Source organism: Bos taurus, chromosome 8 (assembly GCF_002263795.3).
Source record: "Bos taurus isolate L1 Dominette 01449 registration number 42190680 breed Hereford chromosome 8, ARS-UCD2.0, whole genome shotgun sequence".
NCBI classification, from domain to species: Eukaryota; Metazoa; Chordata; class Mammalia; order Artiodactyla; family Bovidae; genus Bos; species Bos taurus.
The window spans coordinates 1293839-1318264 of record NC_037335.1 but is presented as its reverse complement, the minus strand read 5'-3'; the positions used below and the strand labels follow the sequence as shown (position 1 = coordinate 1318264).

At 48.6% G+C, this 24426-nt stretch overlaps 1 protein-coding gene and 1 non-coding gene across 7 annotated transcripts in view; both read left to right on the top strand.

The window, feature by feature from the left end:
- Positions 1-262: 262 nt before the first annotated feature.
- SH3RF1 (SH3 domain containing ring finger 1) overlaps positions 263-24426 on the top strand; it is a 155825-nt gene continuing 131661 nt past the window's right edge. For 4 of the 6 annotated variants that reach the window (XM_024995768.2, XM_024995767.2, XM_024995769.2 and 1 more), the window contains exons 1-2: positions 321-393; positions 1818-2305. In XM_024995768.2, coding sequence (XP_024851536.1) covers positions 1913-2305 — 393 coding nt within the window. In that variant the 5' untranslated portion in view covers positions 321-393; positions 1818-1912. 6 annotated transcript variants of the gene reach the window in all.
- Positions 7623-7701, top strand: MIR2467 (microRNA mir-2467). The gene has a single exon (NR_031004.1). It is a non-coding gene; the product is annotated as a microRNA mir-2467 (primary transcript).

Genomic DNA, 24426 nt, shown 5'->3' with positions numbered 1-24426 from the left:
CTTTCCCGCCCCTCCCCGCCTCTCCCCTCTTCCCTCTTCCCTCTCCCCTCCCCCCTCCTCCTTCCCGGCCCCGCCCCCTTTCCCGCGCTCCTCCCCTTCCCGCCCGGACCCGCCCATACCCACCTCCTCCTTCCCGGCCCCGCCCCTCCTCTCCTCCTCCTTCCTGGCCCCGACCCTCCCCTCCTCCTTCCTGGCCCCGCCCCTCCTCTTCCGCGCTCCTCCCCCTCCCGCCCGGCCCCGCCCCCTCCCCTCCCCCTTCCCGGGCCCGGCAGGCGGCGGCGGCGGCGGCGGCGGGAGCGCGCGGGCGACGAGCGGAGTCCAGAGCTGCCCGGCGTCCGAGGCAGGCGAGCGGGAGAGCGCGGGGCGTGCGGACAAAGAGGGCGCCACGCTGAGGTAGGACCCCTCCCCGCCCCGAGCCCCCGGCCCCGAACCCCGCGCCCGCAGGGCCGGGTTGGAAAGGGTCGGCCGGCCGGCCCCAGGCACTGCAGCGGCGGGCGCTCGGACGCCCGGCGGGCGGACCTGGCGACGCGGCGCTGCGGGCGCTCCTGAGCCCCGAAACTTCCGAGGGTGCGAGGCTCCTGTCCGGCCAGGCCCGGGGCGGCGGCCAGGCAGCGAGTGGACCCACCCGGCCCGGCCCTGCCTTCCCGGCCGCTGGCCGGGGCGCGAGGTCTAAGCGGGCGGCCCCCTGCAGCAGCCCCGGGGCGCGTCTACACGGGCGGCTCCTGGCACCTGGCCCCGGGATGTCTACGCCGGCGGCCCTAGCAGCAGCCTCAGGGCGCGTCTACGCGGGCGACTCTAGCACCTGGCCCTGCGGCGTCGACGAGGGCCGCCCTGGGCACCTGGCCCCAGCGTCTGCAAGGACGGCCCCCTGCCTCTGGCCGCGGGAGCGTCTACATTGGCGGCGCGGGCACCTGGCCCGGCGTCCACGCGGGCCCGCAGTACCTGCGGCGAGCAGAGCGACGGCCAGGCCCCTGCCCGCGTCCACACCGCCACCTGGCTCTCCTGGGCACGCCTACACTGAACTAGGGGTCGAGGAGAGCGGTGCATGGTCTGAATGCTTTTTCCTGAATGGCCCCATTTTCATATTCTGCTCGCGGTTCCCAGTCTAGCATTCCATTCTCAAATTCTTTGGGTGATAATTTTGCCAGATTTTCTGAATGGGATTAGCACAGGCCGTTCAGAAATCGCTTCCGAGTTTGTCAGCCGCTGCCCTGAAGGGTGATACGTTTATATTTGAGCTGCTTTCGGGCCCATCTTCAGTGTGTCTTTTAGAATTGTCAACCTTCAACTCGTTTTCCTTGGGTAAGATTAAACAATTCTATTTTTAAGACCAGCGAAGAAACATATGTATTTCATACTGGGATCATTTACCACCAAAGTGGCTTGAGTGCTGGGGAACTTGGTTGGATTTAAAAGGAATTTCAGGTGGAGGAAACAGTTCATTTGCCACTTTAACCTTCTCAGATAAGTTGAGGACTTAGTTAAGGCCTCAGGTTTCACTTTGAAAGCCAGAGAAATTATGTTTCTATTGCATTTCATAAATCCTATTTATGTCAAGAGTCCCCTGTGGTACTTGATAGCTGTTCCTGCACAGTGAACTAGATGTCTTCACGGATTTATTGTGAACTGCTTAAAAAGCCTGTTTTGTTTTCAATTGTTGACTCTGGAGTTCAGGCACCATGTATTCCAAAGCAAAGCTCCATTCTCTCGGGAAGCACTTCTGTGTGCTGTTGGGTTCCTGGCTCTTCTTTGTACCTTTACCCGCCAGTGATGGTCCTCCTTCTCTGTCTTTCCCTCCTCTTCCCCGGGGGCCCCAGAGCAGCGTCTGACATGGATGTTACATGAGCCCCTTTGAGAGCTGCACACAAGTATGCGTGTCACTGCTGCATTTCCTTTGGTGAACTAGAGGAAGATGGATGAGTCGGCCCTGCTGGATCTTCTGGAGTGCCCTGTGTGCCTGGAGCGGCTGGATGCCTCTGCCAAGGTCTTACCTTGCCAGCACACGTTCTGTAAACGCTGTTTGCTGGGCATCGTCGGTTCCCGGAATGAACTCAGATGTCCCGAGTGCCGGACTCTGGTTGGCTCGGGTGTGGAGCAGCTTCCGAGCAACATCCTGCTGGTCAGACTTCTGGACGGCATCAAGCAGCGGCCGTGGAAGCCCGGCCCCGTGGGGGGCAGTGGCACCAACGGCACCAGCGCCTTGAGGGCTCAGAGCAGTGCTGTGGTCACCTGCAGCCCTAAAGATGGCCCGAGCTCACAGGGCGGACCCCAGCCGCGGGCGCAAGCCTGGAGCCCCCCGGTGAGGGTGAGTAGCCCGCGGAGGCAGATGTGCGCATGTCTTCTTTATTCGTTGGGTGTTTTCTACATCAACTCATGGCTGAAGGAGCCACATCATTGGAACAGATAGGAAATTATGCGTCAGGAATTGTTTTTTTCTTTTTTGGAGTGAGATTGGATGTAAATAATGGTTTTGTTTTTAGAATTCTCTCCTGGATGGTGGGCCTCTATTGGCTTTTAAGATAAATTTTGAGAAACAGTAGCAATTATTCAATGAAATATAAAACACAGCAGTTTTTTATGCTGAATGTAAAATGAAAATTTGTTGTGGTTTTACCTTTTTGATGGCATTGAAAGAGTCATAATTATGCATGTATGTGTGCATATATGTATGCATATTATAAATAGGTGTGTGGGTAGGTCGTAAGTGGGAAATTGAGCTTTAATTTTATGTGGCTTGAAGCCATTCTATGGGTTTTATGAATGCACAGCACAGAATTTTCTGGTTGGAGGAATTTTTAACAAATCATGGCCACAGGTAGAAGAGTTTTGTTGCTGTAGCAACAGATTGTCATTGAGAGCCATGCTAAGACAGCAGAGAATCTAGCTTTATGTTGACTTTTGTAGGGATTGAAACAAAATGTTTCCATCAGATTTTTCTGGGGTTTTGGGTTTGGGCTGAAATAATTTCAAGTGTGGCTAAATATCTATGTGGTACAGTTACCACAACAGAAATTTCTAGAAGGAAGGTAAAAGATTTTGAAGAAATCTGAATTATGTTGCAGTTGACGACATCCTAATGAAGCATGCTTTTCTCATTTTTGTAAATCTCAAAAGTAGTTCTGGACATTTAAAGCAATTCTGTTTTTTTTTTTTTTTTTTATCCTGGAAGAAATGATTTTGATGAGTGGCCAAATTGAGAAAATGCAGTTTTAAAGAACAGTTAATCTGAATGAGAATATTTTTGTTACATACTCATAGTAAATACACAGAACTGACTTTTTCATGTAATGTAGGAGTGACCTTTGGGATGGTGTTGAATAGTGTCAGCTCACAGGTGTGGCTCCATTGGAGCCGTTAACAGAAGGGCTGTCTTTCTACTGTTCTTCTCCTTTCTCAAGCCCGTCTCTTACTAATTGTGTGTTTGCATCACTAGATGGTAAGTATAGAAAGTGTGTTAATCTCTGGAAAACAGTTTTATCCTCAGGCTATCAGATTTCTCTTAAGTCACATTTACTGTTTTTCTAAGACAGTGAGAACTTTGTGTTTTGGAGGTTTTCTTTGCATATTTGAAGCCCCCTAGTTATGAAATTGCTTATAGGATTTTCTTAGATTTTTTTTTTTTAAATGGGAGTTTACACGATTAGCATTCATGGGCTCATGAATATTTCAACCTCAGAACCTCTGATCAAGTTGGTTGTTTCTGAGACACCTGACCCAGGTCTGCTTCACTTAATTAGGGATTGGATTTGCTTCTTGGAAGGATTTTGTTTCCTTGTTAATTATGCTGGAGAGTCATAGCTTCTGGCTGTGAATAGAAGCGTCTCATCAGTTGACAGGTTGCCTTACCTGTTGTGAGGAATGTGGTGAATGTTTGATTACTGATAAAAAGAAATTTAAGACGAGGGCTCAGCATTCAACTTGGTGTCCTTTGAATTCTAAGGTTTTGTTTCTTTCTTACGTAGAAACTGACATTGTGATGCTGGAATGTTCATTTATTTGAGCTGCTAATCTCCAAAAATTGACCGACACTTTTCTTAGATACATTATTTTGAGGTTTTGATGATGTCAGTATTATTATTCTGACTGATTATGATTTTCCTAATTTACTTTTTGTTTCTTCTTTAGCATAAGAAAAATTACTCGCCAAGAAGCTCAACTGAGCTTGAGCCTTATAACTTAGATAAGGCAGTTGAGACCATTAAAAATAGGAGGTGATGTCTATTACTTGGGGTGGGGCGGCGGGGGGACGACACTGAGAGTGGAGGACAAAATAACAAACAAACCAGAATTATTCGGTAATGCGGGTGGATGCAGATGCTGCAATTCTTAAAAAAAGAACTTTCTCCCCACCTAGTCTAAAATAATTTCTCAGTAGCAGTTACTGGTACCTTTTACTTTGAAATATTCAAAATAACCAGGTATACAGGAACAGCACCAGCACCTAAAAGATAAATACATTTCAGAAAATGTTCATTTCTTATTTCTTTTAAAAATTTTATTTAACAAAGCGATTCAGTTCTACATACCTTCTTTTCATAATCTTTTCCATGATGGTTTACCCCAGCTTCTTGACTATATTTCCCTGTGCTCTTCAGTAGGACCTATTGTTTATCCATCCTGTATATACTAGTTTGCATCTGCTAATCCCAAACTAGGAAATGCTGCTTTTGAAAGTGAGAGCCCTGGAGTCGTCCACCAGCCCCTGGGGTGTCCCCTGAGGTGAGAGAATCCCAGATCCTTAACTGTTCTGACACCAGCCAGGGGATGTGAGAGCCTGTACCCACTGTGGCGGAAGCTGGTGCTGATAGCATGTGTTATGCTGTTTGGTTGTTGGTTATGATCCTGTGAAGAGCTGACTCAGTGGAAAAGACCCTGATGCTGGGAATGATTGAGGGTGGGAAGAAGAGGGGGCAACAGAGGATGAGATGGCTGGATGGCGTCACTGTCTCAATGGACATGGGTTTGAGCAAACTCCAGGAGATGGTGAAGGACGTCTTCACTCCAGAGAGGCCTGGCTTGCTGCAGTCCACACAGTTGCAAAGAGTCGAGCAAGACCGAGGGACTGAACGACAGCAAATACGTTCCTTGTTCTGTTAGATCGTGGCCATGTGGCTTCCTCATGCGAGTGTCTCAGGGAGACTGGGTGTTATCAGCAGATGCGAACATAGCTGACATATGACACACATCCTGTTCCCAGAATTTTAGTGATTTTTGCCTCATGTGTGTGCATGCTGTCCCTTCAGTTGTGTCCAACTCTTTGCAACCTGCTAGGCTCCTCTGTCCATGGAATTCTCCAGGCAAGAATACTGGAGTAGGTTGCTGTGCCCTCCTCCAGGGGGTCTTCCTGACCAGGGATTGAACCCAAGTGTCCTGTTTCTCCTGCATTGGCAGGCAGGTTCTTTACCCACTGTGCCACCTGGGAAGCCCTTCTTGCTACATTTTGTTATCGTTCAGTCACTGAGTTGTGTCCAGCTCTTTGTGACCTGATGGACTGCAGCACACCAGGCTTCCCTGTCCTCCACTGTCTCCCGGAGTTTGCTCAAACTCATGTCCATGGAGTTGGTGATGCTGTCTAGTCTAACCACCTCATCCTTTGTTGCCCGCTCTCCTCCTGCCTTCAATCTTTCCTCTCATCATCATCTTTTCCGGTGAGTCGGCTCTTCGCCTCAGGTGGCCAAGTATTGGAGCTTCAGTTCAGCATTTGTCCTTCCAATGAATATTCATGGTTGATTTCCTTAGGATTGACTGTTTTGATCTCCTTGCAGTCCAAGGGATTCTCAAGAGTCTTCTCCAGCACCGCTGTTTGAAAGCACCAATTCTCTGGTGCTCAGCCTTCTTTATGATCCAACTCTCACATCCATACGTGACTACTGGAAAAACCATAGTTTTGACTAGATGGACCTTTGTCTCGTATGAAGGATCAAATGGAAAAGTGTTGGGTCGACGTCACCACAGGGAGCTGGCAGCTCTTACTTCAAGTAAAGAATTCCTGTGATCCAAGGGCCAAAGGTGACCAGGGGAATGAGGTGCAGGGTGGGGGTGTCTGTAGATAACTGTTTACATGGACTGGAAAATACCTACTGAAGATGGGTTTTACATATATAAGGATATGCACAGTTAGACACGGACAGCATGTTTGAGTGGTTCCTATAGAATTATGACTAATGGAATAGATTTCTGCTTTCTGAGTGTGGTTCCGCTGGTTCCATAGCTGATACCTGTGCCTGTGTCTGTCTAGGTGTTGCCACATAACAACCTCACACTGCTGCTCCCTCAGAGTGAGCGTATTCAGCAACCATTGATCACATGACCCCTGGTTGACACTAAATTGTATTTCTTGTAGTCTTTCCTTTATCTGGCAAATATTGATCAAGCACTTAACTAGGTGCCAAGCACTGCCCTAGCTGCTGAATAGATAGAATTGGGCAAACCAGATGCAGATTCCGCTTAGGAACTTGTGTGTCACTCTGGTGGGAGACACAGCTTTGGTAGTGTGTAAACAGTGCAGGTAGGTCATTCCAGGTGCTCAGTGTTAGGCAGGGAGCTGGTAGAGGGTGGATGAGGGGCAGGTTTAGCGTGAGGGTGTGTGTGTGAGAGAGAGAGAGAGGATGGGCAGGGGCCTGGTTTAGGGTGAGGGATGTGTATGTGTTCATATTCACAAGCTTCCCAGGGTGTGTGTGTGTGTGTGTGTGTGTGTGTACGTGTGTACTCATAAGCTTCTTGAGGCCAAGGCATTTGAGTTGAAGTCTTCAGGGTGAAATGGTGTTAAGTAGTTGAGAGGGGCTGGGCAGGAGAAGGGTCAGTGGTCACTGCTCGGAGCCAAAAGGAAGGGCCTCTGGGCCTGAGATAACCGTCAGGCTCAGGCAGAAAAGGTTGGAGCTTGGTGTTCGGGGACCGGGAGACGGGGAAGGCGAGGGGTTCTAGAAACTGGGGTGCAGGTGAATTCCTTTCTCCTGTTTTCATTTCTTCCTGATTACACTTCCCTCTCTCCCCGGAGCTGACTATGAGGGGCTGAGTCGTGTCCTCCCAGACCTAGAAGTTGAAGTCCTGTCCCTTAGTTCCTGGGACCTCCCAGATGGTTCCACTGAGAAGAACCTGCCTGCAATGCAGGACACATGAGTTGGATTCCCTGGGTTGGGATGATCCCCTGGAGAAAGAAATGGCAACCCACTCTAGTATGCTTGCCTGGAGAATGCGATGGACAGAGCAGCCTGGAGGGCTCCAGGCCCTGGGGTTGCAGAGTCAGACCTGACTGAGCACACACACAGGGAGGCAGCAGATGGGGAGGCCGCAGAGTGTGGGGTGTGATGCAGGGGCGTCCCTGTGACTGAGGGCGGTGACCCCAGAGTGAGCATCTGGTCAGGGGGGAGGAGGTGGGTGAGAATGGGCAGGCAGGACCAGTTCCCCTGGCAGTTGGGTCACTGGGCACAGGGGGAGCATCCCTCCTGGACAAATCCAGCGGCAGTTTGGACAGGAGATGGTGAGGTGGGGAGGTTTTGATGTTTCCAAGTGGCTGAGTCAAAATAAACAAAGGTGTTGCTCGTTTTTGCCAAACACTGTCGCAGACATTCTTGACCTCTCCTTATTTACTGATTTATTTCCTCCCTGACCCCTGTTCTGTCCTTGTGTCCACCCCAAGCCTGGCTGCTACCTTGTTTCTGAGTCAGGAGGGCAGTGAGGCTCAGGGCTGGACTGGGCAGGAAGCCTGCGCCCAGCAGGGAAACGCCGAATGACTCTTGTACCACAAATGGATCGTGGATCTTACGTGTAAATCTCAACCAGCCCTTTGCAGTTAATATTGGAACAATATTGTTATTTTTAAAATGTAAATTTCAAAATGAGTTCCTGAAAACATCCTGGCTGTCAAAAAAAATTCTTCACTTTGGAAGTATAATGTGTGTCTGTCTTTATCTCTTTGTATATGTTTGTATGTATATGCATCTGGTTGTTTTGGTTCTTTACATAAGTGGAATTCCATACTCTGCGTATCTGATGACTAGAATGTGGCTGGGAAATCTTGTCTTGTCTGAGCACGTATACATCTACCTTCTTAAAAAGAAGACACCTTTTTTATTGAGCTGTACTATACACACAGAAGAGTGCATGAATTGTGAGCACGCAAGTCACTAAATTAACATGCTTCATTCTTTTTAAATGACCACGTAGTGTTTTTCTCTCCATTTAAAAAATTAAAGATAGTAAGTACTCATCGAGAGGATGTACAGGGGGAATGAAGGCTTCTACTCTCTCTGATCCTAGTCTCCAGAGGTGACCACTGGGAGGGGTTATTTTTTGGTGTGTTTTCTTCCCTAAGGAAAAAGCTGAGTAGAGACAGGATCCTATTATGCATGCTATCAGCAACGTGCAGTTTTCCACAAAGTGGCGTCACTCTCAGAGCGTGTCAGTGCTCTCACTGCTGCACAGGAAGAAATCCTCATTTTGTGGACGTGGGGAGGGTGGCTGGAGAGGCCCAGGAGCTGGTGCAGGGCCCCCGGGCGCCACTACAGGCCCCTGACCAACTGCCCTGGCCCCCTCAGCACTACAGCCAGCGGGGCTCTGTCCACCTTGCTGTCCCTGGCTCGTGCTTCATCCTGATAGAAAAGGGCCAGTGGATCCCTGCATGGCCGCAGGCCGGCCCTGTGTTCCTCTCCTGCGGCCACTGTGACAGAGTGCCCTGAGCACTCTGGGTGGTGGAGAACAACTGCTGTCCTGGGGCTGGATCCAACACCCGGGTGTCCTGCTGCCCCGAACCCGCAGGCCTCTCCTAGCCCCGGGGTCTCGCAGCAGACCCTGCTGTGGTCACCTGCTGCCCACACGCCTCCCGTCCCCGTCCCTCTGCACGGGGCCTGGCGCCCTGCGCGTCTGTCACCTGGTCTCCCTCCCACAGCCTGGCGGGCGTGGGGTGCTCAGCCTCCAGGGTCCCGCCTGGCCACGGTGGGGACACCGCATGCCTCTGCGAGGTGCAAGGGCCCGGCACCACTCGGTGTGAGTCAGCCCGCCTCTCCACAGCTGTGCGCTATCCGACTGTGGGCTCCTTCACTGTGGAGCCCAGCCCTCAGTCTCCCAGAGCTTTCGTCATGGTGTGTATTGTTGTTTAGTCGCTGAGTCGTGTCTGACTCTTTCGACCCCGTGGACTGTAGCCCCCCCGGCTCCTCTGTCCATGGGATTCTTCGGGCAAGGATACTGAGTGGGTTGCCATGCCCGTCTCCAGGGGATCTTCCTGACCCAGGTTCAGACCTGTGTCTCGTGCACTGACAGACGGATTCTTTCCCACTGTGCTACCTGGGAAGCCCTCATACTGTGTATACCCCTCACTTTTTTTTCTCAATTTCAAAGACTTCTGAGAGTCGTGACCATAAAAAGAGAACTCGCGAGGTTCACGCACCCTGTGTGTGGGGCCGTCCTTGCCCTGGCCGTCTCTGTGCCCGTACCCCATCCGGAGGATGGGGCGCCGGCCTCCGGGAGGCTGGCAGGCCTGTCACTGCACACACAGGCCTGCCAGTGGGTTCCTGGGACCGCAGGGCGGGGAGGAAGGCACCAGTGGCCGCTGAGCAGTAGATTATTTGAGTTGTGAAACGTGGGAAAAGGCCGCAGTAAGCAGCGTGCACGTGAACTGTTAAGTTGCATTTAGTAGAGTGCCGAGAGGCTTGGAATGTCAAGTTTCAACTTTCTTCTGTTCAACTAAGGAATTAAAAATTTCCCCAAGTATTTTTTAACAAGGACAAAAATTTAGAACACTGTATGTTCACTGTTTATATAACTCAGCAATGGATGAACAGGGGTGACTTTTCATTAGCATGTTTAAAATGTACTGAGTGTTCCTGGACATCAGAGAACTGCCAGGATGAAATGCGAGTTCGCTGGAGGGGCTCCATGCATACTACGTCATGTCCTACGTCATGTCTGACCCCACGGACTGTAGCCCGCCAGGCTCCTCTGTCCGTGAAATTCTCCAGGCAAGAATTCTGGAGTGGGTTGCCATTCCCTTCTCCAGAAGATCTTCCCGACCCAGGGATCGAACCTGGGTCTCCTGCATTGGCAGGTGGGTTCTTTTCCACTGTGCCACCTAGAATGCCCAAAGCGCTCCCTCCCTGGTTGTAATTCATGTGAAGGAAGCTTGTCTGCCCCCACAAATAATGCAACAGCAACGGGGCAGAACCTCACTGTGGGAGCCAGCAGCTTGGTATTGATATAAGGTTCCTGGAAGGTGTTTGGACACTAAGGCTACAAGCTGAATGTTCGATTTCTTAGGAGGAGATTATATTTCCATAGAGCTGAAAATCTTCTGACACTGATGATTAAATAACTGCTTAGTTCTTAAACATGTATCTTTATAGAACTTTAAAAATTCTTTAATACATTGACCACGTAGAGGAAACAATGTCAGGAATAAGTTAAACCTCAGACCTTAAATTTTTATTTGCTCAGCTCATTTGAAGGGGTATTTAGTTACCAAATGTCTCAATTTTTTTTTGTTTTTTTGTTTCCCATGGCTGAGTTTGTCTTTTAAACACACTGATATATTATTTCCAGCATTTCATATGTTTTTACTTTTTCTTCCCCACCATTGAGCAACAGTTGAAGAGCTTAAGTTTTTGAGTCTAAATATATTTGCCATTTTTGGTCAGTCTAAGTACTTTCGTTCAGTATTACGTATTTCATTGTATGTAATACTATTAGCACTTTCATTTTTCTATTTTCTACTTATTCTTAGGACAAATCCAAAATATTAGAAGATCTTGAAAGCCCAGACTCTCTTGTACAAGGGTAGTGATTTTGCTGAAAGTGAAATGTTAGGTGAAGGTCATCAGTAGGAGACAGTGCGGAATGTTTACAGAGTCCAGGAAAGTACAGCTGTGGCGTGGGGCTCTGGTCGTGCCGCTTGCTCTGCGAGGATGTCCCGAGATGGGGCGTGAGGACCACCTGTGCGGTGCCAAGTGATGGGGCCATGGCATCAGTCCCGGCTTGGTGACTCGCCACCAGGGATTTCTCTTCCACAGGCTGGGGTTTCCTCTCTTCTAAAACTAGAGGTTTGTGTATCTGAGTTCCTGTGCAGCCCTGAGAATTTTGACCTAATTGCCCACGCCAAGACCAGGTTCGATAGTGAGCGTTTAGGACGGACTGAGGCTAGTGTCTGGAGATCGTCTGGGTGAGACGACAGGAAATGTGCCTCAGTGTCACCCTGGGCCCGCAGCTCCTGAGTGTCCCTGGAGGCGCGGCGCGTCTGTGTCTTCAGACAGGTGGGAGGCGCACCGGGCGTTGAGCAGGGGGACACGCAGGAAGGCGGGGGCAGCTGGGGAGCCCAGCTGGGGGCCAGGGTGCTTGCCGGGCCGCCTCTGTTCTGCTTGCTGGGGTCCCCAGGGCTGAGACTGTAGTGTGCTCAGCCAGGTGTGCCGCCCTGCAGGTGTCTGGGCACCCTGCATCTGTCTTTCCCACTCTGAATGGCTGTCCCGGCATTGTGTTGATACTGGCAGTGGGGGGCGGGGGAGTGGCTGAGCTTCTCTGGGGGCAGATGAGCCTGGGGCGGCGGGGGCGGGAGGGGGCGCAGCAAGGGCAGCCGTGGACCTGCTCCTCCTCGTGGGCACACTTGGCTTCGGGAGTGAGGATGGAGGCGGTGGGTCGTTGGCGGAGTGGTCAGGAGGCATCGGGAGGCCATGTGGGCGGTGAGCTGAGGGCAGTGGGAGCAGCCAGGTGGAGGGGCTTCATTCAGGGCAGGGGAGGTGCCAGAGAAACGAGGCTGCTTCAGACGGTGCAGGGGGACGGGGGCGCAGCATCTCTGTCCTGGGAGGACGTGATGGCGGGGCACTGCGCCCCTCGTTTCCCGTGCAGCTCCGGGCACCTTCTTTCCTCAGCCTGACTTCTCCCTTTTTGGGACCACGAGGGTCTGCAGTCCAGTGCCCGGGAACCTGTGGACGCTCAGCACCGTGAGTGCCTTCTGGTCCTCTTCCCAGAATGAGAGCTTTTTGTGGCCCGTGTCAGTTATGTTGCGAAGTGAGCTGTGTGTGTGTGTACGTACACGCCCTAGTGCACGCAGGCTTGTGTACGACATTTGTCATGCGCATGTCATCGGACATTTTGTTCTCTTTTAAGCAGGCAGCTTAAACTTGAGGTTCCCAAGCTGTTCATGAGTTAGTGACTGTTGTCACCTCTGGTTTCGCCCTGGCTCTGCCACCCACTCGGGCTGACCCTGGGCTGGGAGAGGAGGCTGGGGGCCTTGTGTCTCTCCCTCCTCCTCCTGGGGCCCTAGCGGCCGTGGAATTCCTGACATGCTGATCCATGACTGTTTCTTCTTCTTCTCTCCCTGCCTCCCTATTTCTCTCTATCTTTTTGATGACATGGGGGAAATAATAGCTGAAATAATTAAAAATGCTTGTCTTTTGATTCTGTTCTTTGGCAGAGTTTTGAAAAATCTTAGATTCCCAAACGTCTGTCAGGGAGACGAGATGAGCTTTGTAGCTTGGTTCTGACTTTTAAGAGTTAGTGTTAGGGAAGATTATGATGTCCCTACCCGGGTCCCTTAATGGATGTTGGATGTAGAATGTGTGCTTTATTCCTTGAGGCTGATTTTTGTTTACCCTGCTCACCCTTTCCCGCCCCTCCTTTGAGAGTGCCCACTTCATGTTTTTAGATAGATACTCTGCTCAGCTTATCTGTGTTTTGATTATTTTTATCTCCTATCTAGAGTAGCTGATGGCTTTTTAAAATGTGACTAGGCCCATCTCTTTTAATTAAAAGACGTTTGCTCCTTGGAAGAAAAGCTATGACCAACTTAGTGTATTAAAAAGCAGAGACATCACTTTGCCAACAAAGGTCCATCTAGTCAAAGCTATGGTTTTTCCAGTGGTCATGTATGGATGTAAGAGTTGGACTATAAAGAAAGCTGAGGGCAGAAGAATTGATGCTTTTGAACTGTGGTGTTGGAGAAGACTCTTGAGAGTCCCTTGGACTGCAAGGAGATCAAAGCAGTCAGTCTTTTTTTTTTTTTTTTTCAAAGCAGTCAGTCATAAAGGAAATCAGTCCTGAATATTCATTAGAAGGACTGATGGTGAAGCTGAAACTCCAATACTTTGGCTACCTGATGCAAAGGACTGACTCACTGAAAACACCCTGATGCTTGGAAAGATTGAAGGCAGGAGGAGAAGGGGATGACAGAGGAGGAGATGGTTGGATGGCATCACCAACTTGATGGATGATGAGCAAGCTCTGGGAGTTGGTGATGGACAGGGAAGCCTGGTGTGCTGCAGTCCACAGGGTCAGACACGACTGAGTGACTTGATTGACTGGGAACCATCTCTCAGTAAATAAGTGCATTTATGTAGCTGATAACTTTCTGATGAATTTTGAAAATGAAGCAACAGTGAAGAGCTTTGTTCTGCTTTAACTTTTAGTAAGTTTGGTTTTTTTTTGGTTTTTTTAATGGAGCTTCTATTTTTAGTTAAAATATTCACTTCCTGTCTTTGTAGGGTAAGAAAGGACACTGAGTGGACATTTTAGGAAGACGGTCATCTCCTGCACTGTAAAATGTCTTTTGGAAAGGACATTTCAAAAGCTTGTTGATAACTTAGTCCAGAGCCTCACAGGAATCAGAGCCCGGGAGTTCTTGTTCTGTTTTGTTGTTGTATCACATCCAGGTTCATCGGATTCCTCTCGTCCTGTCCCTCATGGGAAAGAAGCGCTCCCTGTACCACCCGGCCGCCTCCCGGGCCATCCCTTATCTGGCCTAAACACTGCACTTCCTTTATGTGTCCCCGGAGGACCCATTTCCTGACATTTTGGTCATTTTAGTTGCTCTCCTTTGGAAGCCCGCCAGCTTCTCCCCTTGCCTGGGTTACTGTCCAGGGGTGCCCTGAGCCTGCTCATGGAGTTCTGGGAAGAAGAGAGCCTTGCCCTGGGGAAGGGCCGCCACGTGACGCTCCTGAGTGCGATGCTCCTTCTGTCTCTGTAAAAATAACTCCCTGTGTGGCTGACTCATGCTTGCACAGACACTCAGATTTTCTCTTCTTTTAAGTTTGGTTTTCTCCCATCTTTTATGTGAGCCCTTGGTTTTTGCTTCCTAATTAAACCAGCCCCTGCCTCTGTCACCCTCACAGCGGTCAGTAGCTCTCCATGGGAAAAATGCTGCTTCTGTAATAGTGGATGTCACGGGTGGACCCCTGATCTTAAAAACATACTTAATGTGTTGTTATATTTATTTAGAGTATTGTATTTATTATATTGAACCGCCTTGAAAGTTCAAATCTTTACTAAATCCCTCCATTTGGTTATTTTTTGTCATTCAGTCGCTCGGTTGTGTCCAGCTCTTTTTGACCCCTTGAACTGCAGCACGCCAGGCTTCCCTGTCCTTCACCATCTCCCAGAGTTTGCTCAGACTCATGTCCCTTGAGTCGGTGATGCCACCCAACCATCTCATCCTCTCTTGTCCCCTTCTCCTACCCTCAGCCTTTCTCAGCAGCAGACTCTTTTTCTCTTCGCATCAAGTGGCCAAAGTATTGGAGCTTCAGCTTCAGCATCAGTCCTTCCAATGAATATTCAGGGTTGATTCGGTATTTGACTGTTTTCTAATTAATGGTGTTTCCGTTTTGTCTCCTGTACCAAGTTATATGTTACTTGGGAGCAGGAATCTTGTGTTTTATGTCTCTCTTCTGATTTTTACAGCTGAAAAGGTAGTGGGTGTTTGCTCCAGGGACCACATCTTGATGGGCTTGAAAGTTCATATCCCAGAATCCTACGTCCACTTGGGCCTTTTTATCTTCTTCCCACACGTGTACTTTTGACACCTGTAACCGTATTTGTTCTCCACGGTCTGAGTCAGCTACGAAGGTATTACCAGAGGCTATGGAAACTTGACTGCCGTCAGACCCTCTCTGGGGGGTGGCCCTCAAAACATTTATGTGACTCCCACCACTGTGGTCTGGTAGTCATGTTTTCCTAGTTTATTAGAAAGAATGTTCTGCTGAATTGAACCAGAAGCCTTGTTAAAGTATGTGATCTGTTATTTCCTGTCCCCCCATGCAGATTGTCACTCTGACACAAGGAAAATAAAGTGGAACTAGCTCCCAAGGATGACATTGATCTTTATTAAATACTTGCTTAATTTTGAAAAATTTTACTGAAGTATAGTTGATTTTTCAGTTGCTAAAGAATCTGCCAGCAATGCAGGAGACCCTGGTTCAATTCCTGGGTCTGAAAGATCCGCTGGAGAAGGGATAGGCTACCCACTCCAGTATCCTTGGGCTTCCTTTGTGGCTCAGCTGGTAAGGAATCCGCCTGCAATGTGGGAGACCTGGGCTCGATCCCTGGGTTGGGAAGATCCCCTGGAGAAGGGAAAGGCTACCCACTCCAGTATTCTGGCCTGGAGAATTCCATGGACTGTACAGTTCATGGAGTCCCAAAGGGTCAGACACGGCTGGGCAGCTTTCATCTCTCTTCACGTAGTTGATTTACCGTGTTGTGTGAGTGTCTGCTGTCCAGTGAGGGGTTCGGTTATATGTATATATTCTTTTGCATTGTGGTTTGCCATAGGATATTGAATACAGCTGCCTGTGTTGGGCAGTAGGCCCTTGTTGTCTGTCCATCCTATGTATATGGGCTTGCGTCTCCTAATCCCAAACTCCCAGTCTGTCCCTCCCCAGCCCCTCTCTCCTTGGCACCCAGAAATCTGTTCTGTGTGTCTGTTTCTTTTTTTGTGGATAAATACATTTGTGTTGTATTTAAGGTTCCACTTACGAATGATGTCACGTGGTATTTGGCTTTCTTTTTCTGACTTATAATACTTTGCTGACTTATAATACTTATAATACCTTGCTGGGTCCATTCTTGTTGCTGCAGATGGCATTGTTTCTTTCTTTTTGTGACCGAGTAGTATTCTGTTGTATATATACACACCACATCTTCTTTATCCTTTCCTCTGTTGATTGATATTTAAGTTGTTTCCATGTCTTGGCTATTGTAAATAGTGCTGCTTTGAACAAAGCGGTACATGTATCTTTTCGAATTACAGTTTTTTTCTGGATATGTGCCCATGAGTAGGATTGCTGGATCATGTGGCCATGCTATTTTTGTTTTTTGAAGAACTTCATACTGTTCTCCATAGTGACTGTATCAATTTACATTCTCACCTACAGTCTAGGAGGGTTCCCTTTTCTCCACACCCTCTCCAGCATTCATTGTTTGTAGACTTTTTAAGGATGGCCATTCTTACTGGTGTGAAGTGATATTTCATTGTAGTTTTAACCTGCATTTCTCTAGTAATTAGCAGTTTTGAGCATCTTTTCATGTGCCTGTTGGCCATCAGTGTCTTCTTGGAAGAAATGTCTGTTTAGTTCTTCTGCCCATTTTTTGATTGTTTTTTGTTGTTGTTGTTTTGTTACTGAATTGTATAAGCTGTTTGCATATTTTGAAAATTAAGCCCTTGTTGGTTGCATCATTTGCAAATATTTTCTCCCAGTCCATAGACTGTCTTCTCATTTAGTTGATGGTTTCCTTTGCTGTATAAAAGCTTGTACATTTGATTACATCCCATTTGTTTATTTTTGCTTTTATTTCTGTTGCCTTGGGAGACTGACCTAAGAAAACATTGGTACGATTTATGTCAGGAAGCGTTTAGTCTGTGTTCTCTTCTAAGAGTTCTGTGGTGTCTTGTCTCATATTTAAGTCTGTAAGCCATTTTGAGCTTATTTTTGGGTGTGGCGTGGGGATGTGTCGACTTCATCAGTTGGCATGTGACTGATAGCATGGGCTGAATGAAGTACTGAACCCCTTCCAGTTGCTCTGCCTGCACCTCTGCTTTAGGGGTGAAAATGTTGCCTGTAATAAGGCTTGATGTTGGTGTAGATGATAGAGGTACTGAGTAGTCCCTGTGGTTGGCAAGAAGCACAGGTGATGATGTGGTTAGCAGTGAATGGCACCTCCACACCCCAAATCCTGCAAGAGGCAACACACAGGGTCAGAATTAAATTAAAATTCCTAATAATGAAGCAGAAAGGGGGCAATTAGAAGAAAAAATAAGCCCCAAGGGGCTCTGCAGTTCTCGAATCCTGAGCCAGCTATGGTGAAAACATGATCCTGGTTTCTCTGGTGAAGACACCTGGAAGACTGATTCCCCGTGGTTGTTAGTATGTCAGGTATTTAACTGCAATGCGTGGAAATGCTTTGAGTCATCATGACCTCTGTCAGGAGGCTGAGCTGTGGGGTGTCCACAGATAAGTAGCACTAGCTCGACCCGGTGTTTCTTGACGGATGAGGGCATGGTCTGTCCTGAGGAACAGCCCGTCAGCAAGGCCTGGGACCTGAGGAATGCCTCATGCTGGGTTTCTGGGCGTGCTGTAAGCGTAGGTCTCTGTCAAAGGAGCGGGATGTTTTGTGAATATTTATTATGCAAATTTGCATGTGTTGCTAGGTTTATTTAGGTTTCTCTTTGTGATCCCACTTTCTTTACTTCCTGGACTGGGGGGCAAGTTTGTTTTTCATGTTAAACTGATACATGACTTTCTCAAGCCCCGCTACCAACTTCGTTCTCCTTCTAGTAGCGGCATCAGGTCAAGGTCTGGGTAGGGAGTCCAGGCATTAACTGCTGGCTGGTGTCTGATGTCTGCAGCTGCAGTCCTGCTGCCATCCACCCATCCCCTCTGTGACTGGGGGGTGTTGGCCAGGGTGGGATTTATTCAACATACCTTATGTTCAGGTGGCTCAGCGATCAAGAATCCACCTGCAGTGCAGGAGACACAGGAGGCCTGGGTTCGATCCCTGGGTCGGGATGATCCCCTGGAGGAGGGCATGGCAACCCACTCCAAGTTGCCCTGAAGAATCCCATGGACAGAGGAGCCTGGCGGGTTCCAGTCCATAGGGTCGCAAAGAGTCGGACTTGACTGAAGCGACTGAGCACACATGTTCATTGATAAATGTTGAAATTTAGAACGTATGGAAACAGGTTGTATTTTGCTCCTTCAGTACACATTTTTTTCCTCTGTGACTGGATTGAAAGGTCACCATTTCTTGGAAATTACCAGACACACTGGTAACTTAAACCAAAGAATAGAATGGGTAAGTTAAAGATAGAGCAAGGCCAGGATTGATTTTAAGTTTGATACCTCATATCAATTTTCCTAGTCAGTTGTGTGTAATCTGACAAGTGTGCAGAGTTGCCAGTAATTGTAGCAGTCAGGTCCTGGGTAAGCCATCCACCAGGCTGGGGAGGAATCAGATCACAACTATCTATTGGCAGCTTTAGAATGAAAATAGTAGCAGTTTTAATGACAGCAAGTCCATTGTAAATGGTGCAGAATGATACTCAGAGTGGATCCTTTGGGATTCAGGAAGGTAAATTCTTGACTACCTGACCTTGGGGAAACATTTGTAGCAAGATGTTTTGTGATCTTGAAAGAGTGAAGTCATATTTTAGTAACTTTGTGTTCTGTCAGTTGTGTCCAGGCAAGCTGTGGAAGAACGTCCCAGTGCTGTTCTGCATTGATGCCACTATCTGAAAACAACGCAGTGGTGCACTTCATGAGCTGGAAAACTCAACACGCCCTAAAATGTGAAAATGCAGTGCTGCTCTTTACATACTAAGCAACAGTCTCCAACATCAGGTTACTTGCCTTCCTGTTACATTTCACACAGACCGGACACTAGAGTCCTAACCCTGTAGACCTGCGATCTTTCAATTACCGCTTCCGACTGATAAGTACACTTATTTGGCACGAACACACATGAATAAAGGTGACCTGAACAGTATATAGTTTTGACTAGTGAATATGCTGGGCTTTTCTTTAAGGTTTGACCAAAGAAGGATAGCACCCACAGTAGCACAGAGTTTTGTTTAATAAAAACAAAGGTTAAAGATGGGAACTGTTTCTCGTGGACTGTGCGGCGCTAAGTCATTTAAGAGTAAGGCAGCAGTTTTCTGGACAGGTCGTGCTTCCCTTGCAGAGGAAGGAAGCCACCTTTGTTCCGTGGCCCTGCCGCATACCTGACAGGTGAGGTCACCCGTGTAGCTGATACGCCTTTCCTTTCACGCAGGGCGGCCGCGGGTCCTCCCTGCGCCTCTGAGCTCCCACAGACCTCGGAGCCGGGCTTATGTGTACCTGTGCGTGAAAAGCTTCTGAAGGACAAAAGCCAACCCCAGGGGCTTTGTGAGCCGTGAATGGACAATAAAAGACAGTGTGCTTCTGTTTCTCAGATAGCCTGTTGAAGAACAAAGGAGCTATTCACTCCTGTGTGACTTTCATGTAGTTACAATGAAGGAGGGAAGGACGGTCGGCGTTGTTACGTGCTTGATCTTAAGGCTGCTCAACTGAGATCTTTGGAAACAATCGTTTTCAGTTATTCAGACTGATGAAGTCACCGAGGGATGTGTGCTGCTATGTCTTCTTATGTCTCGTTTCTTTAGGAAGAGGTGAATTTAAGACGAAGGTCCCCACCCGCTGCAGGTGCAAGGTGAAAGCATTTAGAGTCAGATGAAACTCTAACTGTTGAAACTGTCTCCTAACTAGTCCCCTAACTCGTCCTCTTGCCGCTGCCGTGTCTCTCAGGGCCCCTGGCGTTTCCATCAGTGTGACATGACGCCTCTTGTTCAAAGGTGCACAAGCAGAGTACCTGAGCCCTGCCCTTTCCTCCACCTTATCTTTTATGCCTGCATTGTTGGTTCCAGTCCCACAAGTCTTCTTGTCATTTATTAAATCACCAAGGCCTGGGGCTTTGGCACCTGCTCTTTGCCCTGCCTGGCGGGAAGGGCTGCTTTTACACACGTATCAACACGGCTCACTCCCCTGCTCCAGCTTGCTCTCTTCCTCAGAAGGTGTTCTCTGACCACCATATCCAAAAAAGTGCCTGGTCTCCTCCTGTCACTGCCCTGGCCTCGCCCTGCTCATTCTTCTTCGTGGCACTTTGTTCTTTTTCAGTCGTTCAGTCGTGTCTGACTCTCTGTGACCTCCTGGACTGCAGCCCAACAGGCTTCCCTGTCCTTCACCATCTCCCAGAGTTCGCTCAAACTCATGTCCATTGAATCAGTTATGCCATCCAACCATCTCGTCCTCTGTTGACCCCTTCTCCTGCCCTCAGTCTTTCCCAGCTTCAGGGTCTTTTCCAACGAGTTGACCCTTCACATCAGGTGCCCAAAGTATTGGAGTTTCAGGTTCAGCATCAGTCCTTCCAATGAGTATTCAGGGTTAGTTTCCTTTAGGATTAACTGGTTTGACCTCTCAAGAGTCTTCTTCAACACCACAGTTCCAAAGCATCAGTTTTTCGGCATTAAGGCTTCTTTAAGGTCCAACTCTCATATCTGTACATGACTGCTGGAAAAACCATAGGTTTGACTATCTGGACCTTTGTCGGCAAGATGATGTGTTTTAATCCGGTGTCTAGGTCTGTCGTAGCTTTTCTTCCAAGGAGAAGAAAAACTTGAAGCTTCTTTTAATTTCTTGGCTGTAGTCAACGTCCTCAGTGATTTTGGAGCCCAAGAAAATAAAGTCTGTCTCTGTTTCCATTGTTTCCTCATCTGTTTGCCATGATCTTGGTTTCTGAATGTTGAATTTTAAGCCATCTTTTTCACTTTCCTCATTCACCTTCATCCACAGGCTCTTTAGTTCCTGTTTGCTTTCTGCCATTAGGGTGGTGTCATATCAGGGACTCCTGACTTGTTTGTTCTTTCCTTTAAATAGACAGTAAGCTCTTGGAAGGCCAGGATGTACACTCTTTTCCTGTCTGTCATCCCAGCAGCTGGAGCAGACCCTCAGTAAAGAATCTGTTACTTGAACAAACCAGTGAATGAGTTTTACTTGAGGTATGTTGGGCTCCAGAACTCTGCACACCTCATGCTGAAAAAATGTGGCAAATGGAAAAATGATCGTGAATCATTCAGATGTTTTAAGTTGGAACAGAGAACTTTTGTAGATGAGCACATTCAAGTGTCATATTTGCTTGTTTGGCCATTCATTTGGTATTATTTTGTTTTATGGGGATAAATGTAGAACAGTTTAAAAAATTATCTTGCTGAGAGCCCTTTTGTTCAAACCAGGAGATGAGCGGCGTGACTTGGGGCTGTAGCGGCACCTCTGTTTTTAGCTTTCGGAAATGATACGCGCCCTTTATGACTGATGGAGCGCTTTGTCAGGCCTCCTTCTGTTGAGGCTACCAGGATAAAGAGAGCACGGAGAGGAACATGGTGCTTTTCATGTGTTTCTGCAAATACCGTGCTTCACTCACTGCTGGAGGAGGAGGGATGTTGTTTTGTGTGCCCACGGCTACTGAAGGAGGGGGTGGAGATGCCATGTCATCGCGGCTGTGTCGTGACTCCTGAATACTCCTGCAGAGGTTTGTGGGGGATGCAAATCAACCCTAAGATCCTGTGCTTTTAGCCCAGCCGAAGGGTGGGTTGATTCTTGTTGGTTCGTGTCAGAAGCGACTTTCCTTTTCCAAGGCTGGTTGTGGCTGTGTTCGTTACACGTGGGATTCACCGGAGCATCCCCTGGGGGCCCTCGTGTGTCACCAGGGACCACACCCCACCCCACATGCTCCTCTGCGGGGTTGCCACCGGCATGTCTGGCAGGGGGTCTTGTGTTTCTCACTCCCAGAAAATTCTGTGCTTCCCTCCCATTGGCACTCGGTCTGTTTCCACGTAGATTTAGACGCTGTCCCTTCTGCTGCTGCTGGAGAGTCACCAGAAACGGCTCTGAGTGGTTCTCTGAGGTCACTGTGAGTGTCATGCAGGTCATGCTGGAGGGACCCTCGGTCCCTTCTGGGGGTGTCACAGCCCCCCGCCCCAGCCCTGCTCTGGTGACACCGCGTGGCTGGCTCCCTCTCCCCATTCCGCTCCCGTGCTCAGCTCCAGGGTTTGCGGTGCTGCAGGAGGGGTATGCCACCTCCTCAGACTCCAGTCCCCTGGTCAGCAGCCCCTCCGTAGTCTCAGAACAGTGAGCCTGTTCTCTGTGCCCCCGTTTGTCGTGGGGCCTCCTCCACCCCTGTGGGTCACAGCTATCCTCAGGAACCTGGACCCCAGCACAGACCAGGGAAGCTGGGTCCACCTTCCACCTTCAGGCCTATCCCTGTGAGACTGGTCACTGTTCCCAGCTGGGCTCACCTCCAGCATTGCTCTGGACACTGCCCACCGTCCATTCACTCCTTCCATTGACATTGATCAGGAGGAAATCCGCCAGCTGGTCCCACCACATCTCCTGTCCACCTCCCAGCTCAGGCCATCAAGTGTGGCTTTCTCTCTTCCGTCTGCTCGCTTCTTGTTTCCTCTTCCTGCCCCTCCCGCTGGTGTCTGATTCCAGTATCTGACCTTTGTCCTCAGACATCGCCTTTTCCCATTTTCCCCAATCACCCCATTGTGCCTTACTCTGTTAAAGAGCTGTTAATGTCCTTTTTTCTTTTAAAATGTAAAAAAATATATACATTTTTTAAAGGTTGCTTTCAGTTTGTAGTAATCACAGGGTATTGACTAAACTCCCCCTGTAGTACAATACATCCTTGAACCTGTCTTACACCCAGTACCTCTCCCCACCTCCATAGCCCTTCCCCATCCTTACTGGTGGGCTTTCCAGGCAGCTCAGTGATAAAGAAGCCGCTTGCCAATGCAGGAGACACAGGATTGATCGGGGAGTCGGGAAGATCCCCTGGAGGAGGAAAGACAATCCACTGCAGTATTCTTGCCTGGGAAATCCCATGGACAGAGGAGCCTGGAGGGCTACAGTCCATGAGATAACAAGAGAATCAGACACAACTGAGTGACTGAAACGACAGCATCGTCACTGGTCACCACAAGATTGTTCCCTACATCTGTCAATCTGCTTCTTTTTTGTTATAGTCACTACTTTGTTCTGTTTTCCTTAGTTCTTTTTTAACGTTAACCATGTTTGATTTGGCATAGAAAAACCAGTGGAGCATAAAGCATGGGGTAAGAGACGGCTTGCTCGATACTTTCTCTAATTTTTCTGCAAAATGGAACTTTGTCTTCTCCCACCTTCCTTTCTGGATGGAGAGCCATGAGATTTTTCACATTTTTCACCAGCAGTCTTGCAAGATGGTCGTATTTCCCAGGGAATTATTTTATAGATGAAAACACTTCAGTTGGCTTGTAGTTTCCGAGTAAAGTAATTGCTGGTTAAGTGACTTGCGTTAGTGGATCAGGCCCAGTTATTACATGTGTGCCTCTCTGAAAATGAAAGTTGAAAAATTGAATTTGTTCCTTGGTAATTTGATTTGTAGGAAGTGGGGAACAAAGGATTCCAAACAGGGCTTTTAAAATCAGTTCTAATTAATTGTGTGTGCAGAGGCATCGGCGGAGATGGGGAGGCAATTAGTCTAATTATGTTTAAAATACAGTTGCGTGCCTCAACAGACCCTCACCCCCGTGGGCCTATCTTTCTCTGATTTCTGTTTTAGGCAATCAGTGGATTTTTTGGCCATTAAACATGACCTGATCAGAGTCTGTGGAGCAGAAGAGTGACTGGCTGCAGAGGAGAAGGGCTCATGCCCTCCTGCTCTGTGATCACGAGTGCCCAGCATACCCAGGTGGGATGATTGAGGTGTGCTGGGGACCATTTTTGTTTTCTAACTACTCACCTCCCTCCCATACCCTCCCCAACCCACCCCCCCCCCCACCCCCAAATCTTATTTTTGAAAAGCTAAGCTCTCTCTGAAATATTTTTCTCATGCTCCAGTTCGGAGTAAACTAGAAGTGAGTCCGGATCTCCCTGGTAGCTCAATCGGTAAAGAATCTGCCTGCAGTGCAGAAGACCTGGGTTTGATCCCTGGTTTGGGAAGGTCCCCTGGAGATGTAAATGGCAACCCACTCCAGTATTCTTGCCTGGACAATCCCATACAGAGGAGCCTGGCGGGCTACAGTCCATGGGGTTGCAAAGGGTCAGACATGACTGAGCAACTAAACCACCCAGAAGTGAGTCCTGTTCTGCACATTATGAACTGATTTGAGTTTCAGAGCAAAACTTGAGGAAGTAGAGCCTTGCCTGACAACTTACCTTAGCATGAAAGACTCAGTTGCTGGCCAGGGGGAGAGGCTGGGGCCACCTGGACTTCTGAAGGCCTTTTATACCCACCAGCTCTTCATCTGCTGCCGTTGCAGTGGGTCTGACACCCCTGACAGAACTGTGGTTTTTTTTCTTTTCAGTGTAAGCAGTCGGTGTTTGCACAGGAGAAGGAACCAAAGACATTTTCTGCCTTTTCATTAAAAACTAACCGCCCACTTTTCTCTTCCACACTTTGGATTTTATGGGAAGAACTGTGCTAGGTGGTCTTCTGCAAATACTCCCCTGCTGCCCTCCCTTTGGTTTCTGGTGGCATTAAAAATGATTTATGAATTACATTTGTGTTTTATAGGATATCCTGCCATTACAAAATGACAGTCTTTATTACTGACCTACCACAGCGATTTTACTTTTCCTTTCAGCCACATTTGCTGTATTTCTG